Source organism: Phoenix dactylifera, chromosome 2, assembly GCF_009389715.1.
Source record: "Phoenix dactylifera cultivar Barhee BC4 chromosome 2, palm_55x_up_171113_PBpolish2nd_filt_p, whole genome shotgun sequence".
Classification (NCBI taxonomy): domain Eukaryota; kingdom Viridiplantae; phylum Streptophyta; class Magnoliopsida; order Arecales; family Arecaceae; genus Phoenix; species Phoenix dactylifera.
The window spans coordinates 14432370-14460338 of record NC_052393.1 but is presented as its reverse complement, the minus strand read 5'-3'; the positions used below and the strand labels follow the sequence as shown (position 1 = coordinate 14460338).

The following is a 27969-nucleotide window of genomic DNA, read 5'->3' as shown; positions in this document are numbered from 1 at the left end:
AAACCTCTCCTCTCGAATAAAAACGGGAGCGCGCCCGGTTTCTTTCCGCTCCCACTACGGCCCGATCGCGGGATCCTCCGTTCGCTTAGGAGAGCGTCGGCCGGCGTTTCTCTCTCAGGAAGAGGCCAAGTCCATGGCGATTCCTGTCGAAGAAGCCATTGCCGCTCTCTCGACCTTCTCACTGGAGGTATGTCAAGATCCGATGCCGCTTCTTCGATCTCCTTTTCTCTGAAATTTTTTGTTTTCTCTCTCTACAGTATCTCTATCTCCAATGCCGTTCTTGTTTTTCTCGATCTTTTCTTGTTCGGTTTGAAGGAGATCGAGGACTAGAATTGATAGCACGAATTGCTGTTTAATTTTCTGAGTTAGTCCAGGATCTTTTAGAAGGAATGCTGGAAGTTTTCTAGCTCGAAAGTAGGGTTTTATCTGCCTTTAAATCTTGAAAAGGATTATAAATTGGTGGTTCTGGAAGGATGATGGAGTTCCGTGAATCCTTTTTTTCAGAGGAAGGGGTGTTTTTGCTTGGTCCAATATTTCTCAAGGGGCCAAGAAGTTGGCGGGTTTTGGAAATGATGATGGAATTCTTTTTGGCTGAAATTAGGGTTTTTTTTCGCTTTTAAATCACAAAAAAGATAGTTGCTTTTTTTTTTCAAAAAAAAAAATCTTTAGAATTTTGGTTGCTGGGGTCTTGGAAGGATGATGAAGTTTCTTGAGTCCTTTTATTTCGGAGATAGGGTTGGCTTGCTTGGTCTAAAAGTGCTTGGGTGACCAGGAAATCAGTGGCTTGGAATGGGAATTGGCTGGATTAGTCTCATATGCTGGAAGGAGCTTTTTGGGTTGGTTGCTGGAAGGGCTGGTGATGCGGTGGATGTCTTTCTTGGGTAGTTTCATAGTAATGAGTATGTAGGGCTTGACTTCTCTTGGATGTGCCTGTAACCTTGAATATCTTTGATCATGTGTTGGTGTTGTCGAGTGATGAGTGTGGAAATTTTGAGAAGGATAGAAGGAGGGGATTGCGTTGCAGCACATCCAGAGCGGCCATGTATGCTTCCTTTTCCTTGCACATAATAAAATGTGGTTGGTTTATTAGAGTTCATGAATCGAATCATTCTTTGTTTGTCAATGCGAGCTACTTAATTAGATTAAAGATTTGCCTAGCGAGTTACACTTTTGTTTATGTTATAACACTTTCTTTTTTTCCTGAGGTCTATCTGTTATTTTTACTTAACTTACTAGTAATTAAGACTTGAGAGTTGGAATTGACTACATTTCTAGAGTTTAAGGAGGACTATGCCAAGATGGGCTATGCCAAAATAGGGGGTTGGACATTCTCATTCTTGTCCTGTGCCAAACATGGGAAGTGGTAACCAAGGGGAGCAACATCTTGAATAACCACAAGGTCATTCTTGAAGGCAAGCTTTTAACCAAGGTACCTATAAAAGAATTAACCAGAACTTTTGGAGCTTAAACATAGGACAAATGGTATGCCGACTTTAAGAACTAGAGGATGAAGTGAGTATTTTATTAATTATCTTGAGGCAAAAAATGCTAGATAAACAACAATATCAATTAAGCACACTAGAAGAGGACTACTAAATTTTGAGATGATGGAAAGGTATATATTTTTAACAAAATAAATGAGAACTTAGAGTTTTGAGATGAGATATGTTAAGTTTATTGAAGCATCAAAGTCATGAGCACACCAACTTATCTAAATTGTCATGGATATTGATGCAAAATTGCTGATTTCAGGTCAAACAAAGCAAGCACTATTTAGAAAACAAGGGGATGGAAAATGGATGTAAGACGCAATTAATTGAAAAAAAAAATAGTGCTCACTTGCCGTTTCTTTTTTATCAAATATGATTTTCTTGGTCTACTAGCGATTTGACACTATGCTGGTGTGTCTCTTTGGGTCTCAAGAAATAGGTGGGTCTAAAATGGAAGAATAAAGGAGATGGCAGTTGCAACTTGCAGTATGCTGGGTGTACTAATGGTGATGAAGAAAGAGGTATTTTGACAAATTATGATGAGTTCCAAAATATATGCAAGGCCCATTGGATTGTTAAATGTCGAGAAGTTGAATGTTGACAGCAAAGTTAGCCTCCTGGTCGTGTTTATCATTGGTTTTTACTTGTCGTATTGTGAGTGTCATCGACTACTATGCTATTTGGTTGATTGCTAAAGTTGCTTGGTTGATGCGGGTAGGGTTGTAGATCCACCTCTTCCTTGCTATGTTTATTAAGAGTAGCCACATAGGAAAATATGAAACTAAGTGGAAGCAATATAAAATATATAGAAGAGCATATAAATATGGATTGCAGAAGTGAATATGATAAAATAAGCAAAGGGATAGTAGGTTTTGTGGATAACGAGAAGGCCTCACACTTTCTCCTCCTGCCAGACCTTTGGTCTTGTACCTTCGGCTTCCCAAGGCTTTAGTACTAGAGCCCAAGCCTTGCACCACAATCTTCCCTGGAACTCATTGAAGTTGCCGTGCCTCTCGCAATGTTCTTCCTGCAGATTGTAGTGTTTCACCATGGGTCTCTAGGATGGATGCAGTAGAGAAAACTCCCAAATTTTATTAAACTCAATTCTGTGGGTAAAAGAGAAGAGTTAACAGATATTTATAGATAAAGGGCTTCGTACAGACTTATGACTCTTACACAATTCATGTAAGACTTAGAAGTGCTAAAAAAACTAAATAAAATAGTAAAATATCTTTTTAAGCCTAATAGGACCTTTGGCTTCACTAAAAGCTTTTCCTAATAGAGAGCAGTGAGAAAAATAGACCAACATAGTCAAATTTTGACGGCTTGGTGTGTTGGGCACATTGTTGGAAAATCCACCTTCCACGTTTCTGTAAAACTGGCAATCAAAGAATTTGATAAGTATTTCAAGCTTCCAATTTTTATCTGACTCCTAGAAACATGGCCAATACAAATTCTTTCAGATAAATATACAAATTTAGTTTACATTTACTTTTAAAAATCAACTTTTTTTTCAGATACTTCTCTCTCTCTCTCTCCCTCATACTCTTGTGATGTGCTCAAGAAGGGTGTAATTATTAAAGGGGAGAGCATTATATATAGGAGGGACTTTGCATTATACATAGGAGGAATGTGTATGTTAGTTTTGCCGTATTCCTGATATTTCAAGCTGAGGACCAGTTGTGTCATCATATATTTCATTTGGTTTGAAAACTGTCTTTAAAATGCATCTGAGCTTCCTAGCTGGTTCTCTGACTCATCATTGTTGACTTAGAAACCTGCTTCAATGTTATTTTGCCTTTAGAAAATAAAGTAGGGTTTGTTATCTTGAACACTTGCCCTGACTATATAAATTTATATTATGTTTCACCTTATGAATAATATATGAATCTGCTGAGCTTTCAGGATGAGCAGCCGGATGTGCAGGGACTATCTGTTTTGCTGTCTAGTGAGAGATACGCAACTAATAGCCCTATAGGTATGTATTATCTGAATGATATATAATAGATTACTGTCAAGTTTGTCTTTAGAATTGTCCTCCCCCTCTTTCTTGGTACTTTATACTATTTTGCAATAGTATGATAGAACTCCGGACTCAAATACTATGTGAGAGGCAAGGTTCCAAGACATATGCAGGCAGTGCACTATCTATTTTGTCATTCATAAAAGTCAGGTTGCCAAGTCTAGTATGTTTCAAGCCAATGATATTTTTGTTAAAAGATTAAAATACTTGCCCATAGTTGGTGGCAACAAGAATTCATTTCGCAGTGCTGGTTCCAAATACTAGAGTAATTGAATAAGGGATGGTGATTGTAATTATAGTCACCGAAAAAAATGAGCTTGCAAATATTTTTATATTGAATGAAAAATATGCGAGCAATGCTTTTAGAACATAGAAATTGAAAAATCTCCTTGGCATAGCACATGATACCCTCCACCTAGGCATGTGATACCTTTGTTTTGAATGTGGATTTCCAAGGTGATGGTTTTGGGAGTGAGATTTTTTGGATGAATGCTGGAATATATCACACACAAACAAACTAAATTTCTATTTTCTACAGTAATATAAATTTATTGAGTGTGGTCATGCAATGGCTGTTCTGTTGAACATGCGTGGTTGTTTTGTTGAATGTGCATGGCTGTTCTGTTAAACTGTTAGTAAAGGATCTACATGCTGGTAGCTTATATGATTAACTTATCCTGCATTTTTTAGTATTTACCTTTCTGTGCAAAGACATTTAAACTATCTAGAGTTTAGACTCAATGGTATATCAAGTACTGGGTTACTTGTATCTAAGTCAACGGTAAATTAAAATCCATAAATGAATCTAGTGGTTGACAAATTAACAACTAATGAATCTTCACATCAAGTAGAAAATGGATTTCAAAGTAACCGTCACTAAGATAATCTTTTTCCAATACTACATTCCTTTAGCAATTTTAAAATTCCAACATTTTTGAACATGTTAAAAACTGTAAATTGCAAACCTCAGCATGGCTAGACATTAAAAATATTGCATGATGGTTTCCCCTGAACGTTGGGTGAATGAAGACAAAATGAAATAACAGGAAGCAAAAGCTGGAAAGAGATAAGAAGGCAATCAATTATAAGAAATGGGGGGTCAGACATGTTTATTTATGAACATTGCGCTACATGAGAAACGCGACATTTGGCGACATGGAAGATACCAAGGAAACATTAGGCTTGTACAAGACTTACAAATATTCAGGATGTAGTGGTACTTTTTGTATGTTACTATGTTTCCTTAGGAGACGTGTCTATGGAATTATGTCTATGATATTGAGTAATAAAAGTTTGGAAGGTGTAGATTAGAAGAGATTGGCTAGAAGCCTTTTTGAAAATATGTTGGATGCAAAGAGGCAGAGCTTGAGAGTCTGGAGATGACTTGATAGGACCCTGGGAACTAGATGGACTGGTTGTCATAAGCTTTGTTTGTGATTTTACTAAGAAGCAAAGAACCTTTCTATGTGGGCTTTGTATCTGCACGGACAAGGGAATAAATAGCCAAGAGGTGAGGTAGATTAACATTTGTGGCATGTGGGTGCTTTCACATGTCTGTATCTTGCTTTTTTATTAATGGAGCCTGTTTTTCTTTTGGGGGGGGGGAGCATATTTAAAGCATGCCATACTTGAGTTTGCTTTTGAACTAATGTGGCTGTCTCGAACCCAATTTTTTGAAGGCCCAGATAGTTTCAGCATGGGTTATGGACTGCTCTTCATTTAGACCAAGCACGGTTTGCTCGAACAAATGAAAAATTAATGTTCGTCCTTTCCTGTCTACCTAAAAATATGCTAGACAGATCGTTGTTAGAACCGACGAACAAAAGTTAATTTAAATTTTACTCTTACCTTTCCTACTCGAAGAATAGCGGTTGTAAGAGGTCGATCCACAGGGAGGCGATTGGAGTTGCATAAAAATCAGAACGTTCACTCGGATTTGAAATCGATTTTTGAATGATTAAAGAAAAATATTATTTTGAGGATGTTGATGTATTCTCTAGTCTACCGGAGAATATTTTTTTATTTAAAAATAATAAAAAGATAAGTACTTAGAAATCAAAGAGTATTTATGAATTCATGAAATGTTTAACTATTCAAAGGAAAATTTTTGCATAAATTAAAATGGATGAAGACAAGTGCTAAGAAAGATTGAAGCCTGGAACATAAATTGCATAAAAGAAAATTTAATGTATTGCATCAAAGAAGAATTAAAAGTTGCATAAAAAAAAGCAGAAATTAACTTGAACCTAGAACAAGGATTGCATGAAAATAAATGTACTGATTGCATAAAAAGGATAATTACAAAAGAAATAAAATGAAGTTTGGAAGCCTAGTGCTTCCTCCTTCTACAAAATAAAACATAAAAACCAAGAAAGAAAAATAAGAAAACTCTCCTTCCTTCCTTCCCTAATTTTTTTATTCTTTCTTTTCAACCCGAAACAGAGCCATGCTCTGTTTCTTTTTTTCTTTTTCTCACAAACAGGGCCTTCCCCTGTTTCTTGGCCTCTCTTCTTCTTCCCGGTTCTTTGGCCCAACCGAGCACACCACCACTCCCCCCTCCTCTGGTCCGCCGGCCACCCTCCTATTTATAGGCGAGGATGCTTGGGATTCCGGAAGGGCGGACTTGGAGGCACGATCCATGGAGCTGGGAGGAATCACGGAGCGGACGCCGGATGCTGCTATCACGGGGACGCGTTGAAATGAATGCCGACGGGAAGGAGGAGCTGGCGGGCTGAGGCGGAGGCGGAGGCTGCCGTGGGACCACTGCTAGCATCACGGGAGGCTTGAATTCCATGGAAGAGGGGGCTAGCCGCGGGATGATGGCGTTGAAGACGGGAGGAGGCGTTCACGGCTTGGATCCGGGCGCTGAGACGCGGTGCGGGATCGCCGGATCACGGAATGAAAGAGGCGCGGGCTGAGAGGAGGAGCCGATCACGGCAATCGGTGGAAGCTTGGATCACGGAATGAAATCAGAAGGGAGCTTTGAAAGATGGCAAGGATTGATTGCAAAATCTTTGCCGGAGGAGGAGGCTCTCGCACGCGGACAACCGGAATGGAAGCGGGAGGCATGCTTCACGGCTTGATTGTTGGGAATGGAATGCCCGGAATGGCTGCGGCTGGGATTGGGTGATGCGGAGGAGGTGGATCACGGAAAGGCTGATCCGGTTGGAACATTGCAGGAGGAAGAAGAAGATTTCTTCTTTGGCCCACGGACGAACGGCTGCGATGATGGCGTGATCCGTGGGATGCTTAGGAGGACTCGTTGGAGATGCGGACGGAATTGATTTGTTTGGGATGTTAATGATTGGCTGGATGGCTGAGAAGGAAATGATCGCGGGGCCTTGATGTGGGACTGATTTGGAAGGTGATCTGATGGACGGCGCGGGATTTCATGCTTGCATGGCAGCTGGAAAATTTGTTGAGCTCGGGCTGCCGGGCATTGGACTCAAACCCAATGTTATTGGGTCTCTTGGATTCCTTGCACTCAAACACAAATACAATGTTAATTCATTAATTTCATCATTAAAAATTAACTATAATACTAATTAAGGTGGTACGATGATTGCACTTTTGTGCTCTCATCACACCCCCCAACTAGCTTATTGCTAGTCTATAGTAATTAACAAGCAAACGATAAAATGAGGGCACAAAAAGATGTAGTCTAACTTATGACTCTCTTTTTTGTCTTTTTCTTTTTTTTTTTAAAACTAAATACACAAACTAAGATATGTACCCATTTTCGTAGGGAATTACGATTGTACTTAGCACGTGCAACAAGCCTTTAAACCCCTAGGTTATCCTAGTGGACGAGTGTTGTCTCGTGAGGGTTTGCAGTGAAGTTACCCACAAACTTCATCAATCAGGGATTTCCAATTTTTAACTCGAAATTTGAACAAGTATTACTGTATGAACTTAGAATTGCAAGGACAATAAAGACTTATTGCTATCATATTTAAGCAGACTCTAACTCAAGTTCCATTACTCCCCATCTATCTGCTAACAAGTCAAGAATGTAGTGAGGTGCAAGATAGTATTATATAAATGAGTGGCTTTCACTTACTTCCAACATGATCACTCTAATTTTCAAGACTTTCTAGAGTTAAATGGTAATGAACACCCCAAATTTATTTATATATATATATATATATTTATTTTATTTTATTTTTTTTTTCAGACTGAATGCTAAGAAGAATGACTTGTGCAATATCTAGCCTTATTAAGCTTTCTAGCTGACCCATGTAGCGAGTGTTAGGCCAATGACTCCCGATCCAGATGGCTCAGGGCACTAGGTGTAGAGACACCCTAACAGGCTTAATAACTCAAGTTAACTAGGCTTCAAGGCCAAAGTAGTCACTCAGAGTTTAATCTCAATCATCCTCACCTTTTTACGCGAACACTCGCTGCTTGCCAGGCAAGAGGCCCGGTTACTCAGTGAGAAGACTTAAAATAAACTCATTATTTTTATTTTATCTTTCTTCTTTCTTCTTTTTTTTTTTTAGGATGTTCATCACACATATAACTTTAAATTATCCCGAAGATTAAAAGTATTCATATTAGTTGCAAGTATACATACCCCACTATTCATGTGCTTACGTGTTGGTGCTAAATCATCTTGTAACATGTTAGCAGAAGATAGGTGGGACGAAAACTCAAGCTAGAACTGCTATCATATTCCTTAACTCAAAGCTATTGTCAAAGCAATTTCTAGTTTGTACAGCCAAAAAGATTAGAGTTTGAGTTAAAAATTTGAACTCCCCTTTTTTTTTTTTAGACTGCACAAAGAATCAAAAATATTCTCACCCCCATACCTAAATCTAACATTGTCCTCAATGTTAAAGAAAATTTAAAGCAGTAATAGGATAGAGGAAAAGTTACCTGATATGGATGGGTAAAGTGACAACAGGGACAAACCTGCATTTTTTTTTGATTTTTTTATTATTATTTATTATTTTTTTTATAATATTTATATGTTGGGTTGCCTCCCAAGAGCGCTAAGTTTTATGTCTTCAGCCAGACAAAATGTAAATCCCTTTTTTTTTCAACCATTATCTAAGAATGGTTTTGGAAGAGTCCGATGAAGAACAGTCGGCTGATAACGATCTATGCTCATAAGGGGAACAGAACTAAGGGGCGCATGCTCGACCCCTTCCTCGGAATGGGCAAGGTAGGCCTCTACAGGATCCTTATTATAGGTTTGTAAGAAAGTCTCCTGAATCAGACTTTCAATCATGTCAACTTCATTGATTTCTTTGTCATCTGGTGGTTGTTTACTTATGTTAAAGACATTAAGTTTGACTTTCATGTTGCCAAAAGATAACTTCAGCATCCCATTTCGACAGTTGATCACAGCATTTGCTGTGGCTAAGAAAGGTCTACCTAAAATTATAGGTGTGTGACTGTCTGGATGTATTGCAGGTTCAGTCTCAAGGATAACGAAGTCCACAGGATAGTAAAACTCGTTTACTTTCACTATTACATCCTCTACAATCCCCTTGGGGTACTTCACTGTTCTATCTGCTAAGGAAAGGGTAATATTTGTAGGCTTTAATTCCTCCAAATCTAACTTTTGGTACACATAGTAGGGAAGTAGGTTCACACTGGCTCCTAAATCTAATAGAGCTCTCTGGATGATCGTCTCTCCTATTTTTATTTCAATGGTGGGGCAACCAGGGTCTTTGAATTTCGGGGCAATCTGTTGTTGAATGAGAGATGAGGCTTGTGCAGCCATAACAGCTTGCCTAGGAATACTGGTTTTTCTTTTGACCGTGGTCAGGTCTTTTAAGAATTTTGTATAGGAGGGGATCTGTCTGATGGCATCTAGGAAGGGTAAATTTATTTGAACATTTTTAAAGACTTCCATGATTTCATCATACTGAGATTTTTTCTTTGAGTCTTGTAGTCTGCTAGGAAAGGGAGCCTTGGGTGTATATGTCTCTATTGGTTTCTCCTCTATTCCTTGTGTTCCCTGTTCTTGTGCCTTTTTCTGAGTGGGATTCGGTTCATGCTTTTCTTCTTTTTCTTGTACAGGAAGTTGGACCTTATTGTCCACTTGCTTGCCAGACCGTAAAGTGGTAATTGCCTGGACTTCATGGTTAGGGTTTCCATTAGAATCAATCTGAAACTGGCCTCTCGGCCCTTGATTCTGTTGCCTACTAGGATTAGGTACTGGCTGACTTGGCAATTCACCTCTCTTCCTATCCCCTAGAGAGTTAGCTATTTGGCTCAGACTAATCTCAAGTTTTGCAATCGCTTGCGTATGGAATTGGTTAGTCTGCGCTTGGGCTGTATTGGTCTGTTGTTGTTGCTTGATAAAATCTTGTTGTTGTTTCATCATATTGGCCATCATGGTTTCTAATGGTGAAGGTTGCTGTGGGATAGGGGCATTATAAGGAGGTACAGATGGAACCAAAGGTTGGTTCATTTGTGATGGACCTATCCTGGAGTAGTTGTTCTGAAAACCTGGTGGACCACCTTGATGCTGAATAGGTTCGTTCTGCTTGTATGAAAAATTTGGGTGGAACCTATTATCAGGGTGGTAAACTGGGCTGAACGAGTTGGGAGTGGGCTTTTTAAAGGCACTATACGAATTTAGAGCATTTGCTTGCTCGGCCTTTATGGTGGGCAGATTAGGACAACACTCCACTAGATGCTCAGAACTGTTACACAAGATACATAAACTTTGTAACTCATGATCCACTTTCATGATGGGATTTAACTCTTTATATGAACTTGAGCTAGTGGAAACAGTGAAAGCATCAAACTTTTTGCTTAAGTTGTTCATTCCAGTCACCAGATTGGACATGACATTTTTGAGTTCTGGGTCTGCTTTCATTTCATAATTACTTAGTTTTCTAGACCCGAACTCATCTCTATTTACTTCCTCACCATAGCTACTCCAATTTTGGGCGTTCTCGGCTAAGTCAACAAGAAATTCATAGGCTTGATCCGGGGTTTGGTCCATGAACCTACCCTTGTGCATGGACTCAATCATGTTTCTATGTGCCGGAGGTAGTCCTTTGTAAAAGAAATGTACTAGATCAGCCTTATCAAGCCCATGGTGTGGGCATTTGACCAACAAGTCATGGAACCGTTCCCAAGTTTGGGAAAATTCCTCCTCAGATTTTCCTCTAAAAGTTCTGATGGCATCCTTAATTTTTTCAGTCTTTACCATAGGATAGAACTTAGCCATGAACTTCCTAGATAGTTGTTCCCATGATGTGATGGAATTTGAAGCTAGGGAATACAGCCATGCAGCAGCACGATCCTCTAAAGTCATGGGAAATAATCTTAATTTAATACCCTCTTCATCTAAGTTTTGATTTCTAAACGTTTGACATATTGTCAAAAATTTGTTTAGATGAATATAGGGTTGTTCACTCTCGAACCCATGAAACTTGGGTAACATGTTTATTGTTGCAGCCCGAATCTCGAATTGGGCTGCATTATTAATTGGTAATACTATGCAAGTAGGGGGGCTAGCGGATGCGGGTGCAAACAATTCATTTAGGGTTCTAATATGTTCACCTATTGTAGAGATCGACGATTGGTTTACAGTTCGCAGGTTGTGATGAAAAGTTCTGTCAATCTCAGGATCAAATGGGGTTAACTTATCCCTTAATGACCTTCTACCATGCATACATTTTCCACAACTTAATTAGACTCGACTCCTACAATGAATGAAATCCTAAAAGAAGAGAAGGGCTAGACATAGATGACCACAACCAACACCACACAACAATTTGACCCTATTAGTCTTAGAACTAAGTGAGGTTTAGTAGCTTCTTAAATCTAGTTGCACAGAGATGTATCAGGTTAAAAAGTTCCTGAAATTCTCTCCTAGATTAGACAGCCTCTAATCTCCCTTTCAGATTAAGCTTGAGCTTACTAGTTAAGCAATCCAGTAATCAGTGACCAGAAAAGTCCCGGGGTGTGTAGTGGTGCCAGAAGGGATACACCGATACCACAATACCCGTAACAGTTCTCACTGTCGTAAAACTTTCCTAGACATCACCAATTACTAAATTCTCACTGGAGTGGCTTTCAGCCGCTTCTTTCCAAGAGCCTAATTGAGCTCGAAAACCCTAAGGCCAACGTCTAATTTGATTTTAATTTAATTTGGCTTAGGATAAGTATGCAAGGTGGTAATTTTTGGGCTAAGGACAGGTAATGACTTTCCGACCTTATCTTTTTAATGGTTTTGCCCTTAATTACTTTATGCAAATGCTTAATACTAAATGCAGCAAATAATCAATATTTTTTTTAAAGTTTATGCAATGTCATTATGTTGTATTGATTAAATGAGCAAGCAATTTTTTTTTTACTTTTTTTTTTATTTATTATTTTTTTATAGCAATAATTTGAATTTAAACTAAACACAATTCTTATGCGTCAGTCAATCTCCGAATGCCCGTTGAATAAGCTCTGGAGATTACTCCATGAGGAGTCCCAATAGAGGTATGATAACCTCGGAAAATTGCGCCTTATCAATTACTAGCAAAAATAATATAGATTTTTTTTTTGAATTTTTTTTTATAATTTTTTTTAAAATTTAATTTTAAATTTCAAATTTCGAATTTCAGAATTCAAACTTTGAATTTAAATTTTTGAATTTTTTGAATTTTGAAATATTTTTTTATATTTTATTTTTTTTTTGAATTTTTTTTTTAAAATTTCAAATTTCAGAATTTAATAACTACGAAATTATAACTGAAAATAATCAAAATAATAAAAATAAAAACTTACTACCGGAGTGCGTTCACTTCGGGCATCCAAAATCCAATTTGATCTTCGTGATCGTTCTTGCTTCTCGATTTGCCTCCCCGGCAACGGCGCCAAAATTCTGTTCGTCCTTTTCTGTCTACCTAAAAGTATGCTAGACAGATCGTTGTTAGAACCGACGAACAAAAGTTAATTTAAATTTTACTCTTACCTTTCCTACTCGAAGAATAGCGGTTGTAAGAGGTCGATCCACAGGGAGGCGATTGGAGTTGCATAAAAATCAGAACGTTCACTTGGATTTGAAATCGATTTTTGAATGATTAAAGAAAAACATTATTTTGAGGATGTTGATGTATTCTCTAGTCTACCGGAGAATATTTTTTTATTTAAAAATAATAAAAAGATAAGTACTTAGAAATCAAAGAGTATTTATGAATTCATGAAATGTTTAACTATTCAAAGGAAAATTTTTGCATAAATTAAAATGGATGAAGACAAGTGCTAAGAAAGATTGAAGCCTGGAACATAAATTGCATAAAAGAAAATTTAATGTATTGCATCAAAGAAGAATTAAAAGTTGCATAAAAAAAAGCAGAAATTAACTTGAACCTAGAACAAGGATTGTATGAAAATAAATGTACTGATTGCATAAAAAGGATAATTACAAAAGAAATAAAATGAAGTTTGGAAGCCTAGTGCTTCCTCCTTCTACAAAATAAAACATAAAAACCAAGAAAGAAAAATAAGAAAACTCTCCTTCCTTCCTTCCCTAATTTTTTTATTCTTTCTTTTCAACCCGAAACAGAGCCATGCTCTGTTTCTTTTTTTCTTTTTCTCACAAACAGGGCCTTCCCCTGTTTCTTGGCCTCTCTTCTTCTTCCCGGTTCTTTGGCCCAACCGAGCACACCACCACTCCCCCCTCCTCTGGTCCGCCGGCCACCCTCCTATTTATAGGCGAGGATGCTTGGGATTCCGGAAGGGCGGACTTGGAGGCACGATCCATGGAGCTGGGAGGAATCGCGGAGCGGACGCCGGATGCTGCTATCACGGGGATGCGTTGAAATGAATGCCGACGGGAAGGAGGAGCTGGCGGGCTGAGGCGGAGGCTGCCGTGGGACCACTGCTAGCATCACGGGAGGCTTGGATTCCATGGGAGAGGGGGCTAGCCGCGGGATGATGGCTTTGAAGACGGGAGGAGGCGTTCACGGCTTGGATCCGGGCGCTGAGACGCGGTGCGGGATCGCCGGATCACGGAATGAAAGAGGCGCGGGCTGAGAGGAGGAGCCGATCACGGCAATCGGTGGAAGCTTGGATCACGGAATGAAATCGGAAGGGAGCTTTGAAAGATGGCAAGGATTGATTGCAAAATCTTTGCCGGAGGAGGAGGCTCTCGCACGCGGACAACCGGAATGGAAGCGGGAGGCATGCTTCGCGGCTTGATTGTTGGGAATGGAATGCCCGGAATGGCTGCGGCTGGGATTGGGTGATGCGGAGGAGGTGGATCACGGAAAGGCTGATCCGGTTGGAACATTGCAGGAGGAAGAAGAAGATTTCTTCTTTGGCCCACGGACGAACGGCTGCGATGATGGCGTGATCCGTGGGATGCTTAGGAGGACTCGTTGGAGATGCGGACGGAATTGATTTATTTGGGATGTTAATGATTGGCTGGATGGCTGAGAAGGAAATGATCGCGGGGCCTTGATGTGGGACTGATTTGGAAGGTGATCTGATGGACGGCGCGGGATTTCATGCTTGCATGGCAGCTGGAAAATTTATTGAGCTCGGGCTGCCGAGCATTGGACTCAAACCCAATGTTATTGGGTCTCTTGGATTCCTTGCACTCAAACACAAATACAATGTTAATTCATTAATTTCATCATTAAAAATTAACTATAATACTAATTAAGGTGGTACGATGATTGCACTTTTGTGCTCTCATCAATTAACAATAACTGTAAACATAAATTCTTTTCCAACTATATGGGGTCAACTTCACCCTAGCATCCACACATATTGACTTTGGATCTTTTTCATAGTTTGACATAATTTTTATGACTGATAGTCAACCTAACATTCACCTCCACCTTTCTTGTTTGGCTTGGGACTGGCTTTGATGGTCTTACAAATATACATTACATTTAATTAGATAAGTATATGATAATATAATATATAATATATAACATATATTATATAATGTATAACATATAATAATAACATATAACATATAACATATGACATATAACCTATAACATATAATATATAACATATAACATGTAACCTATAACCTATAATATATAACATATAACATATAACATATAACGTATAACATATAATATATAACCTATAATATGTAACATATAACATATATAAAATTTATTAGATAATTCAGCCATCATCATAATAATATCATATATAATAGTTAATCAAACTATGGCATAAGTGTATAAAGTGCAGGCAGAGTGATCACATGATGGATCATTGCTGGGGCGTTCTGTACCTTAGGTCATATGGTTTCCATTTCAATTTTCAAGAAAGATCTCATTGCTTCTTATTCAGAAATCTGCTCTCAAGGCTGTTGTAGCCACTTTAGATACTCTATTTGTATATCATGCATGTCATTCTTCTTCTTGAAACATTGATCCATGTGCATCATCATGTATTCCGAACTTTTTTCTCTCTCTCTCTCTCTGCCTCTTGGTGCCTTTTTTCTGACATGTCACATAGTAGATGATAATTTATCATGCATCCCAGGTTGGGGAGAAGTCCGTGTTTCATCCTCCTCTTCTTTACCTTTGTTCTATATGTTCTTAAATTCCCATATAACCTGCTGTTTGTGAGTCAGTCAACTAATTCACTAAATTGCAATATGGCATTATCCAACTCGTTTTGAACTTAGGATTTTCATACGAAGAACATGATTGGTGAAAGACATGAGGAGCAAGGCCTGTATCTTCTTTATGTTGCTGGAATTTTTCTTTAGTTTGGTCATAAAGAATGCATAAATAGATGACATTATAGCCTAGACATTATCTTTTTTGCACTTTGTATCAAGGTTTTAAATATCAATGGGGTTGCAAGGTGTCCTACCACTACGACTGTTGGCACACGATACTATCCTTGAGTTTCGGGCCAGGATCAGTCTGGCAATGGACTAGGATGGGATAGGACATCCATTGTTCTGAGTGTCAGTATGCGTGGTGTCATGTTCCATGGAAAATTGGGATGGCCCTGCCCCATGGTATTTAAAACCTTGCTCCGTATTTTCTCTTTCAATAGTCCTGATATGTCTGGGACTTTATGTGTTTTTTCTTTGCTAAACAACATAGAGTAGTGCTTCCTCCTCACATAGAGAGGATCCAATTGCACTTGTATTCCATTTCTTGCTGGTTGTAATTTGTAAATATTTTTTTAAACACTTATTGTCGACTTTTCCTAGAGGACATGGCTTTATCTTATGAAAAGTGGAGATGAAACTTCTATAATATTTAAGATTTTTCATCAAGAAACTGTGAAGGGGTTCCACTTTATTGCTTAGATTCTCAGAAATAGCAATGGTAATAAATATGTAAACAAGTTTTCAGCCTACTTTTGGTATGAGGAATCTTACTGCAGACGTCCTGTACTTCTGTCTCTCTCAGTGAATTGAGTCTCATTCATGTCCTTATGCAAAATCTGAAAACTGAAGATGATTAATGTGCTCGCCATATGCTTCATCTAAGTAGTATTATTTGTTGCATATATGTTTTTCTTAATAATTTATTAAGTATATTATGCTATTTGGTTCATGTTGCTTATGCTGATAAACATGCTCTAGTATTTTCTATAGATGCTCTCTGATTCATTAATAAATGTTTGATTATAGTGCCCTTATGTCATAATATTTATGGGCTGTAGATTCATTATGCTTTATTAAGATTTTTTTAAAACTAATATGGTTTTATTCTATGTTTTGTTTTAAGAATAATAATGTTATGCTTAATTGATTGCTTGTTTCTGAGAATTTTTTGTCCACACCATGTAGAGTATGGTGATGTTGCTGCTTACCGTCTATCTTTAGCAGAAGATACGAAAGCCATCAACCAATTGGTACAATGCATCTCTATGATCTTTTATTTTTTTCCCCATCTTTCATAATGATACTCCCCATCAATTTTCGCTCATTTTTGCTTTTATCTTGCTATCCTGTTACCTTAAAAAGTTAATTACTTTATTTCCCTTCCCCTTGCTAAGTTTGCTTTGGCTTTCTCAGTTGTACCTTGTTTCCCACTTTAAGTTATCATTTCAGTTTGTATAGCATGGTTGGCAACTTGGCATTGACATTGGTTTCATCCTTATGATAAACTGGAGTTTTCAGTATTAACTGACTTAGTTTCCTCCAGGTTCTCAATTTGCCTACTTTGATATATGAATGAATTCATATGCACTAGTCCATGTGGTTCATGTTTTTGTGCATTCAAGTGTGCATGTTTCTGTCTACTTTGACACATACACTTAGACAAACACTCGTACACACAGCGTTTTAAATTTCAACAGTCCAAACAGAAGATGAACCAAGGTTTGAAGATCATATGCTGCTTGTGTGTTGGCCTGGCATTGGCCTGATATATGCCATGGCATGCCGTTCTGGTGCTGGTGCATAGCATGTCAAAAGCTGGCATGAAGCCAGTAAGGCACTGGCATGGTATGTCCGACAAATTTGAACACCTAAACTGAAATTCTATAGATTGTCCATTAGTCATTCCATAACCATCACCAACATTCTAAATGATCTAATCAGCTCATTTCTATTCCTTTTGTGTCTTTGCCATTTGACAGCAAAGTTGCCATTTCATGACCATTTTATGGCATATTTCTGTCTCGTGTTTCTCTTTATGGTTAGCTTGCTAGTTTTTTAGGACTCCTGACTGCAACAGCCTTGCAAGAACAAAAATGATGGATATAAATCTATCATATCGTAGCTTTCTCTTGATAGAGGGCTTTTGTTCCACATCAGCTTTTCAGTGATGACCTTGTGTGTAGTGATCTATTACCAAAAAAAAAAACTAGAAGAAGAATCTGCATGGAATTGATGTTGCTTTTGAGTCCTGAAGTAAAATGAATATCATTCAGAGCTTGCAGAGAAGACTTTTTTTAACTGATATCAGAACATTTTAACTATGGAAAGGGTGAATGCTTTGGATAAATATCACTCATAGCTTGCAGAGAAGACTTTTTTAACTGATATCAGAACATTGTAACTATGGAAAGGGGTGAATGGATTGGATAATGCTGGTTAGTTTGCTTGAGAACTGGTGACAGGTGACATGAAGAAAAATAAAGGAAAGACTGTACCTCCACAATCTAGAATAATTGAAGTTTCTTTTATTAGCAGAACAGGAAATGCAAACTTTCAAACTCTGTGCTAAACAATTTGTTTAATTTTGAAGTTTCTCTGCAAAACAAACAATTGAAAGCAAGTTTATATGAGAAGCTAAGTCTTCTGATTCCCTGAGTGTATGAAATTAGCCTGATGGAAATGCTTCAATGCATTCAAATCACAATAACCAAGTTTTCCTCCCTCACCTTGTTTGGCTATATGAAGTTGCCCGAAAAGGAAATGAAGCTGCAACAAATCCTATCTGCTAACCTCATTTGGAGTCTTAGGTTACTGTACTTTCTTTCAATGTAGCATATGTTTGAAGTGGAAGCTCAGCACATCAAATTAAAATAATGTCCGGGTCTTGAACTTTGTTCCTGATCAGGCTTTTCACTTCCAGCATAGGGTTGATATAACTACTAAGGAAATTTCAGTGGAGAATTATTCGGGTCAAATACATAGGTCACAAATAGTTAATATATGACATCATGATAGATTCAATTGAGATCACTTTTGATGTTTGACTTTGTTCCTGATCAGGCTTTTCACTTCCAGCATAGGGTTGATATAACTAACCAAGGATATTGCAGTGGAGAATTATTTGGGTCATGGAATGCCGTACCGGTCCGGTCCTAGACCGGTACCGGAACGACAAAAAAACCGGTATTTCCCGGTTTTTTATCCGAACCGGCCGGTACGGGCGGTCCGGTCCTAGACCGGTACCGGAACGACAAAAAAACGGGTATTTCCCGGTTTTTTATCCGAACCGGCCGGTACGGGCCCGCTGTGATTTTTGAAACCACCGCGTACCGACCGGTACGTACCGGACCGGACTGGTACCGTACCGGTCCGGCCGGCCACCGGTACGCCGACCAGTACCGGTACGGCGGACCTTGATTTGGGTCAAATACATAGTCCACAAATAGTTAATATGTGACATCATGATAGATTCAATGGAGGTCTCTTTTGATGTTTGATGTGATGCCCCTTCTAGGTCAAAAGTAATTTGAATATTTCTAGCATCACACACTGAGGCAGTATTGTTTCTTACAGCATAACTGCAGCAGGCTCTATATTGTTCATTTGGCACCCAAGTCAACATGAAGTGCTGGATTTGGTTTCAGATGATATTTTATTTGCTTCCTAAACCAATCTGAAAGAATTAAGTATATATCGTTCGCTATATTTCTCCTTTAATGCTTTTGCTCTCACTGCACTGGAATAACTTAAATTATACTTTCTATTCTACTGTTACATGTAGTTTAGCTTCAAAGGTGTCTTTGCTACTTATATGTAATGATTCATGCTGGAAAATTATCCAGAATACCCTGATTCAAGAAGGCAAAGAGATGGCATCTTTGTTGTATACATATCGCAGCTGCGTCAAAGCTCTTCCTCAGGTTGTACTTCACATCTGCTTTCTCTGTTAATATTTCCTTTCGCAGCTTATTATAAATTTGATACTTGGCATATAGTTGCAGTACTTCTTAGCATGACTATATTTGTTGTAAATGATATTGTAAATTTGTTGTTAATTAGTTAGTTTTAAGTATTGCCATAGATGATCTTCTTAAACATTTTTGGGTACGTATTTACCTGAATGTCAAGAACAATTGCAAATTATATACCCACACCTGTAAATCTTGTCAAAGTAGGCTATCTAAGTATTTCTTTGCACATCATCTGCAATTTATAAACGCTTCATGTAGTCTAGCAGATGTTTCATTAATTTGCTTGATATTCATTAAGTACTACAGCATGCTATATATTTTGTAAAAGAAAAGTTGGATATTTTGAAAAACTAACAAGAAGTATTGATATCTCTGTTACATTGGAATTCATGGATTAAGGACCTAGCTGGTCTTTGTTTGTACTGGGCATCCCAGATTGGATGACCAGGTCCAAGACCCCGATCCATGTAGAACAGTGGCATCTTGGCTGGTTTGGCTTGGTACTAACTGGCACTAAGCAGGACAAGGACCGGAACCGCTCCATCTTGCCCAATGCCAGCTGGGAATTGGTCAATTAGCCTCATGACATTTCTATGTTTTTGCTGCTGATGTTGAACATGGTGAGGAGGAAAGAGGAAGTGTGAAAGGGTCGAAGAAGAGGAGAGAGCTCAGATTTTGATAGGAAAGCTTAGATCCTGCTCCTTGGAAGCCCAAATCATGTATATATCTAGGTATCTTTTTTCCCACCTTTGTTTTGCTCCACTAAAAATGGTTAACATTCACAAATTAAGGCAAAACCATGTCCAAGTTTTTTGTCATGAATTTTAATATATGACCTAGAGAAACCTAAAACGAGGCTTAACAAACCTAAACAATCACAAAATAAGGAAAAATAAAAAAAGAAAGAAGAAGAAAAGGGTCTTGGGATGGTAATGGGATGCCACAATTTACCATATGTCAATATGCGGATGTCTGCTTACAATGTTTGACTCAGTCCCCAACTGATAACATCATTAGGACCAGGTCTTTAAACCTTGTTGGGATCAGATAATGGTTTCTTGATAGTTGATATAAGTTTTCATAGGCTTTGGTACATGATGGTATCATTGTTTATTCTCTTTGCAAGAAAGATTGATTTTTTCTTATTTATTTATTTATTATTATTATTATTATTATTATTATTATTATTATTATTTTGGGGGGGGGGGTCTGGAACTTGTCATTTACTAGGTCGTGTGACAAGCCTTCTCCATCTCATTCTTGTAGACATGATCATTTTATTTCTCAACTTGGGGATTTTTTTCTCAGAATTGATTCCAGCACTGTGTTTGATCAGGTTAATTGGGGTAAAACCATGTAAACTTGGATGGGCATTTCTGTTTTAAGTATATTAACCACATTATGTATTGAAAATTTGGCAGTGTTTTGAACTCAGTTTTTTTAATCTAAAGATGAAGCAATGGAATAAATTCTTTTTATCTAGTGTTCGTGTTGAAGATCCTAAATACTCTCAAATGCATGTTAAGCAATAAAAAAAAACACATTGGTAGATAGAAGGGGTGAGGATTTTGGAGGAGTGGTAGGCATCAAATTGCTTGCACACTGCAGAATGATATTATAACTTAATCTTACAATGGATTTGGTATTAAAAAAGTAACCTTTCATCAAAAAATTAGAGGCCTGATTTGAATTAGCTGGCTTTTGGATGTTTAAATTATTAATAGTATTGGTTAGAAAGAGTGAATTATACTATTGATACTGATATTGATATTTGACATTTTGGTGGAGTTTTAGTTGCCCATGAACTTTTAGACAGAAAAAATGCGTGGAAATGTTTGCAATTGGATGTTAAGAAGCTTCAGATTGACTCCTTTAGCCTTTTATTTTTAAGTGTCTATGAACTTTAGCTTTCCAGAGCATGGGAAGTATGATACCCTGTTTTTTGCTTAATGAAGTGTTTCTACTGATAATTGGGCCTGTTCAAAGTAGCCTGTATGCCAGTTGGCATCCATGCCATGGTAACCAATATTATCTCTCCTCTTCTTGCTTTATGATGAAATGGTGAGTAGAATGTTTACTTAGCTAATGATCTGGGCCATAAGAATTCTCTTTTTATCTTGGTGCTGACAGAACTTATTATCTCCTAAAAGCAGTGGTGTACTAGTACGTACCTTTGAGCATGCCGATCTAATGGCGTCTTAAATTTTCCATTCATTATTATAATTGTTTACGATAAAAACAATATTTTTAGTCTCCTAACTCTTGTTTTAGAAAATTTCAAGAAAAATTTATGGGTTTAGCATAGGAAACTCACTATTTGGGAGGTCTTATCATTCTCAACATGCATGCTGTTGAATATGTCTCTTGATTACTGTAATCATCCATGTTCCTTCTTGCACGAGGAGAAGTTTAAGGCTGTTGAAAAATATTTCTGGCCATCATAGGTTAGTGGCTAAGGTTAAAATCTTGATTTAAAAGCATGGAGGTTCAAGACTAGAAACAATAGGGAAAATGGAACAAAACTCTTATTCGGAAATAGGTTTATGTCTTGGTAGCAATGGATTTTTCAGAAGTCTATCATGATAAACAAATATTGTCTATATATAAAAAAGCTAGCGATTCTACTTGGATCCCTTGATGGCTGCCTCCTTCTTGGCCTTGGTATATCCTGTCTAAAAGAATAAAATTTCTTTTGGCATATATGTTGGTGCTTGGACTTTAGATACTCCCATGAAGTCCCTTTTCCTATTCATTTCATAAAACTGTGGTAAGAAGGCCCAATACTTATGTTGATTCTTTAGACGTCTCATTCCTGTTAGTGAGAAAAAAATATTCTTTTGGCATAAATGCCAGTGATTAGATCAAGGATTGGAATCGTGACTGTGCCTAGTGGTGGAACCAGGATCTTTTTCTAGAACCAGGATCTTTTTCTAGGGGTTAAATATATTCTAAACTTGAAATATATTAGATCCATAGTTAATTAATTAATAAGTAGTTCATTATCAGTAATGCTGAATCAATCTTTTATTGCCAAGGCATGACTTTTTCTAATAGAATCCAATAAGAAGAACATTGGCAGAAAAATAGTTTGAAATCTTAACTGTACCCTGCGACAGAGCCTGGATCTTCCTTGGGGGGTAGGGGGTTGCGGTTGGACCAACGAATGTTGAACCGGTACCGGCTCTGACCGGCCCGGTTTGGTGTTAGCCCGTACCGGTTCCAAATTTTTTTTGGAGCTTTTGGATGCATAAACCAAGCCGAACCAGTGGTACCGGCGCCTACTGGTACGTCGGTACGGTGGACTGTTGGACAAGTGATCCTTTAGTAGATTTTAAACATGATACATTTTATCATTGTTATTTTCTAATTAACTAATCAATAGATCAATATCAGTAATGTTACTCAATTTTTTATTACCAAGGCACAACTTCTAGGAAGAAAGTAAAATAATTCCAAGATGAGATGAACATGTGCAGAAAATACGATAATTTTAGACATGCTGAAAAAAAGGGATTGAAATTTTGAGGGGTATACATGCAAAATTACTTCCTTTTTTTCAGAATGTCTAAAATTATCGTATTTTCTGCACATATTCATCTCATCTTGGAATTATTTTACTTTCTTCCTAGAAGTTGTGCCTTGGTAATAAAAAATTGAGTAACATTACTGATATTGATCTATTGATTAGTTAATTAGAAAATAACAATGATAAAATGTATCATGTTTAAAATCTACTAAAGGATCACTTGTCCAACAGTCCACCGTACCGACGTACCAGTAGGCGCCGGTACCACTGGTTCGGCTTGGTTCATGCATCCAAAAGCTCCAAAAAAAATTTGGAACCGGTATGGGCTAACACCAAACCGGGCCGGTCAGAGCCGGTACCGGTTCAACATTCGTTGGTCCAACCGCAACCCCCTACCCCCCGAGGAAGATCCAAGCTCTGTCGCAGGGTACAGTTAAGATTTCAAACTATTTTTCTGCCAATGTTCTTCTTATTGGATTCTATTAGAAAAAGTCATGCCTTGGCAATAAAAGATTGATTCAGCATTACTGATAATGAACTACTTATTAATTAATTAACTTGAAGGGATTAGGAATGCATCAATTAACAGGAATAGAGGAATTTGATCAGATTGAAAAGGCAAACAGGATTATAGGAATAAAACTAATTGTTCTAAATAGAAGGAAGTGTTTAATAGAAATGAAAAAATGCAGATTCTAAGTAAAATTAGAAAATAAGTATGAAAAATATATCCGATCATTCTTCATCTTTTTTAACAGAAATAAGCAATGATATAGCAAAGTTGAACAAGACAAACCCTTTCCTTCATTTTCTTTTCCTTTTCAGTTATTTCTCACTTTGGGGGTTGGAAATGCGCCATAATTATTTGTTAGTTAACCTATATTTCTAGATAATACCAACCAGATTTAAATACTAAAATTTCAGCGACCAAGAAGCTAAAATCCTGGCAAGTTATGTGCGTGGTAGGTGCCAATTTACTCTTCTTAATAGAAGTCCAGCGGAAATTAGCTCACATATCCTTTATTTGGAATTGTTTTCTGAGGAAATCGTTTACTTGGAATCTTATTTAAAGTTTCTAACTTAGTTCTCCAATGACAGTATATAGACTTGGAGAAAATTGATAAATTTCAGGAGGGGAAACACAGATGCAAAAACTAACCCCTAAAGAAGTTCCATCATTTTGAATTGCCCTCTCTTGCCCCAGGGGTCTGCCTATGACTATACCATATCGTCTTGATCCTGCATCAACCCTATACTGCTTGGCATATCAACCTATATTGACACAGGTTTATCATCCAGTTTGGCAAACTGTGAGCGGATACAAGCAGACATACGGTGTCTTGTTGTACTATGTGAATAGTACAGCATTGATATGCAAGATTTTTAGACCTTGGTTTACCTGTGAACTCCCTTTTCTCGTTCTTTTGTAAATGTGGGTAAGGTGAAATGAAGCTAAGGTGAAATGAAGCTAGTTATGTCGCTTCTTTGGAAGTCTCATTCAGTGGAAAATGGTAGAAAATTGGAAATAATGTTAGCCATCCCATAGGTGTCTTGACAATAATTTCTCTCTATTTCTCCCAGTTGGGCAGGGCTATTTTGCTATACCCAGCAAAGTTGCCCAATGCATTCCAGATACAACCTAAGATCTTATGTGGCTAAGAGATTTAAGCATTACTAATTCATTCAAGCACCAGACAAATACAAGAAACACACAGTCAGTACATAGAATCACATATCCAAAGTATGGTCATAGAAAATGTCAAATTGTCAACAATAATTTACGTAGACGCATTGACAAAGGGATTGCAATTCTGATACAAAAGCAAGGTTCACAGGAACCATGTAGCAAAGATCTCACAGTCTGAAATTGTTATTTGCCTGACTTTGTAAAGAGTATGGGAGTGGGGAGGTGACGTTCTCTGAAAAATTAAGATATGGATCATCAAGAATATAGAAATTCTCAGACAATAAAAAAGATACTATTCATTTGGTTGTTGCATAATAATGCATCATGCAGAGATTCAAAACCAATAAAACAAATACTACAATGGGCCTTGGATTGATGGGATAAACTGTAAAAGCAGTTGAAGGTACTCGAGTAAATTGTTGCTTGGAAAAGCACCAGGAAGTGGGTTTAGGAGCAGGAGCATGACTTGGATCGAGTGAAGTTGCTTGATGCTTGTTAATCTGAAATATGTTAAGCCTGATGTACATTTTTGGCTCATCCTATAACAGTCGTAAGTTTTTCGGGCTGTATTGGCTAGTTAACGTGGTACCAAAGCCAAGTTTGCTAGTGATTGAGTTCAAATCCCCTCTGAGCCAATTATCTATGTAATTAACCTGGTTGGTATCCTTCCCCTGTTTCAGTCTCCCACAGATGTGGTCTGCACCAAGGGTGATGTTATGCCCGATATGCTGTTGGCTTGTTCCCTAACAGCTACACTTTTGGGTTCTATTGTTTGGTTGATAAACATATGACATAAAATAAGGTTATACACAAATAAATTTGAGCAAATGATGCTATCTGTATAAGCAGAATTGGTAATTAATGCATAAATGAAATACTGATACATGCTATAACGATGATGAAGTTATATAAATCATAATAATCTTATTGGCTGCAAATTCCAAGGCATTAAGAGTTTGAATTTGATTGTAGCATCCATGTTGGAAGATGATTTCACATCTATCATCTGTGTAATATCTCATCTTTGGCACATTGTGTGATCCTTGGATGCATGTGAGATTAATAAAAGCACTGGTGTCATCATCAGTTTCTTTTATTATTTATCTATTTATTCAAATGGGGCTTAAAGTAGAAAACTCTATAGGATAGAATTATCTTTTTTTTTGGTGTAATGGCGACTTTACAAAGCCCTTGTATATACACAGTCCTCTCGCATTAGCCCCTACAATGTCCCTGAGGCATCCAGGTAGAACTGAACTAGCCTCCCATAAAACAGTGCCACTATGGTAAGCCACACACATAGCCACCCAGTCAGTGGTGCTATTTGCCTCCCTCTAGAGGTGATATTCGATGTGAGTCTCTAACCATCCACCAACAGGGATGACTCGTCCTGATATTTTGTCCCAGTGCTGATCCATGAGATAACTGTTTTGGAGTCCCCAGATTATGTTTTTCACCCGTAGGACAAAAATGGCATAAATCAAACTCTCCCATGCAGCTCTGAATTCGGAAATTGGAACCATTGTGTCATACAATCAGAAACACCTGCAACAAATTCGATTGCAAGTGTAAGTTGTGCAACATAACATTAGATTCTTTTTTTCTTTGTTTACTAATATTTATGTGCATTCTTCTTATTGATTATTGGATGCACTCTGCTTCAGAATAGCTTTTATTCATTAGACTTATTACATAAAATGGTCAATTCCTTTCTATCGAGCTTCAATTTTCATGTTATCATATATAAGTTAGAGGAAAAGATTTGTTTTGTTGGTCTACAAAAAAAAAGAAAAATAATGAAACAAGGAAGTTGGTATATTGGATGGATTTTGCTTTATTTTATCTCAAGGGCCTTTGGCCAAATTTTGATGCAATACAATAGTCTCTATAAAGATGGAACATCCTTGGGTTTCATCTATGATTGGTTGGTGTTCTATATATGCCTGGATGCTAATCAAACATCTCTACCTATCCAAACTGCTTGCAATATTTCATCCCACATGGCCTCAACTCTCAAGGGTAGTGCTCAAGGTTCCAAATGATGCAATGTCATAACGTTGAAGAATTTTCAAGTTACACATAGCTGAATGTTGAGTTTGCTTGCCTGATAGTTTTAGCATGATTTTGGCAACAAATATTGGTTGAAAGCAAATATTTCACCCAAGGTTCGTCGTCTTGGTACTGGATCCTATGCCGGTACCATCCTATTACAGTGTTGCTATGCAACACGGTATGAGACGGCGATGCATACTGAGTGTCGATATGGTACGAGACTGCATATTGATTTGGTACTGGTACGGTACACCCGGTATAATATGGTACAATTAGTATGTTATGATACCGACTGGTACGATAAACCTTGCTTTTACCTTCTTTAGACTTAATAAAGTTTATGTGAAGCACTATGTCCTAGCTCTACTCCACAAGATCTGAAAAATGCATATCTTTATGCATATATTTTAAAATATGTGTGACAAAGAACTAACTAGTGTCGATGCAGTTGCCTGATTCTATGAGGCACAGCCAAGCTGACCTGTACCTTGAGACTTATCAAGTTCTTGACTTGGAGATGAGTCGCTTACGTGAAATTCAGAGATGGCAAGCATCTGCTGCTTCTAAAGTAAGCATTATCCTGTCTTTTCTTATTTAGTTTTACGTTGTTATTTTTTTCTTTTGTCTGCATGTGATCATGAAAGAACTATATCTCTTCTATATATTAGACTTGACCAAAGTGCTATATATCATGATATCTATAGAAGGTGAATGCCCTCGGAGGGAGAGGTGGAGGTTTGCTTTTCATCCACCACCAGTGGCTTTGGTGCTTGTGTTTGGAGAGCCCATTTTCCCTCCAAAAAGCATATCGCGTGGCAATGCTTGCGTGGTGTGGGTTGTATTACCTGTGGGTACACAACAGGGCACGCATTTTGTCCATTGCTTAACATAAGAAGAAGAATAAAAGTTAAGAAAAATGAGAATTTTGCTCCTGAAATGGTACTAGGTTGGCAACCAGTGGGGTTGATATGTGTTAGGTTGAGATGCAAATATTTGGATAGCATTGTTTAGATCTGAAGTCTGAAGCTGGCCTGAACCCTATTACAATAAACCGGACTTGATTTGAGCCCCCGTCAAATTCCAGCTGGGGTTTGGGCCCAGCCTTGCCCAGACAAAAGCCCAAAGGTGCAATTCCTCGTAGTCAAATGCCACATGTTAGCTTTGCTTGGTTTTCAGCAGACATAACCTAGAAATTTAAATATTTTCTTTACTACATGATACATTAGTTACATTATTGCATAGTTTTCTGTAATGCCACTTGAGCTTATCATAACATTTGACTCTCTATTGGGCTATCTGATACAGCTGGCAGCTGACATGCAGAGATTTTCTAGGCCTGAACGGCTGATAAATGGACCCACAACAACTCATTTTTGGTTTGTCTTCTCTCTATATAACAATCACTTGCTTTTAAACCTCTGTTAGAGGTTTAGATTGTGTTCCTGAGTTAATCATTTTTTTCTGAAATTTTCTTAGCCAGGAGGAAAATTTTGTAATGAAAATTCATACAACTAGCAGCCAATGCTTATAGACCAGGAAAATTTTTAATTCTCTCTATATACTTTAAAACCTTCATCCTTGGAACACAGGGTAATATCTAATGCTGCTGCTATTCACCTAAAATTTTTGGAATTTTGCTTCTTATTCATTAATATACTAAATATTT

General features: G+C 37.7%; 1 protein-coding gene across 1 annotated transcript in view; it reads left to right on the top strand.

The window, feature by feature from the left end:
• The window catches only part of LOC103721292 (protein PIR), an 85651-nt gene continuing 57682 nt past the window's right edge, over positions 1-27969 (top strand). The window contains exons 1-6 of the mRNA XM_008811437.4: positions 1-187; positions 3396-3468; positions 16253-16317; positions 18910-18987; positions 26752-26871; positions 27609-27679. Coding sequence (XP_008809659.1) covers positions 134-187; positions 3396-3468; positions 16253-16317; positions 18910-18987; positions 26752-26871; positions 27609-27679 — 461 coding nt within the window. The 5' untranslated portion in view covers positions 1-133. The remainder of the gene's footprint in view (positions 188-3395; positions 3469-16252; positions 16318-18909; positions 18988-26751; positions 26872-27608; positions 27680-27969) is intronic.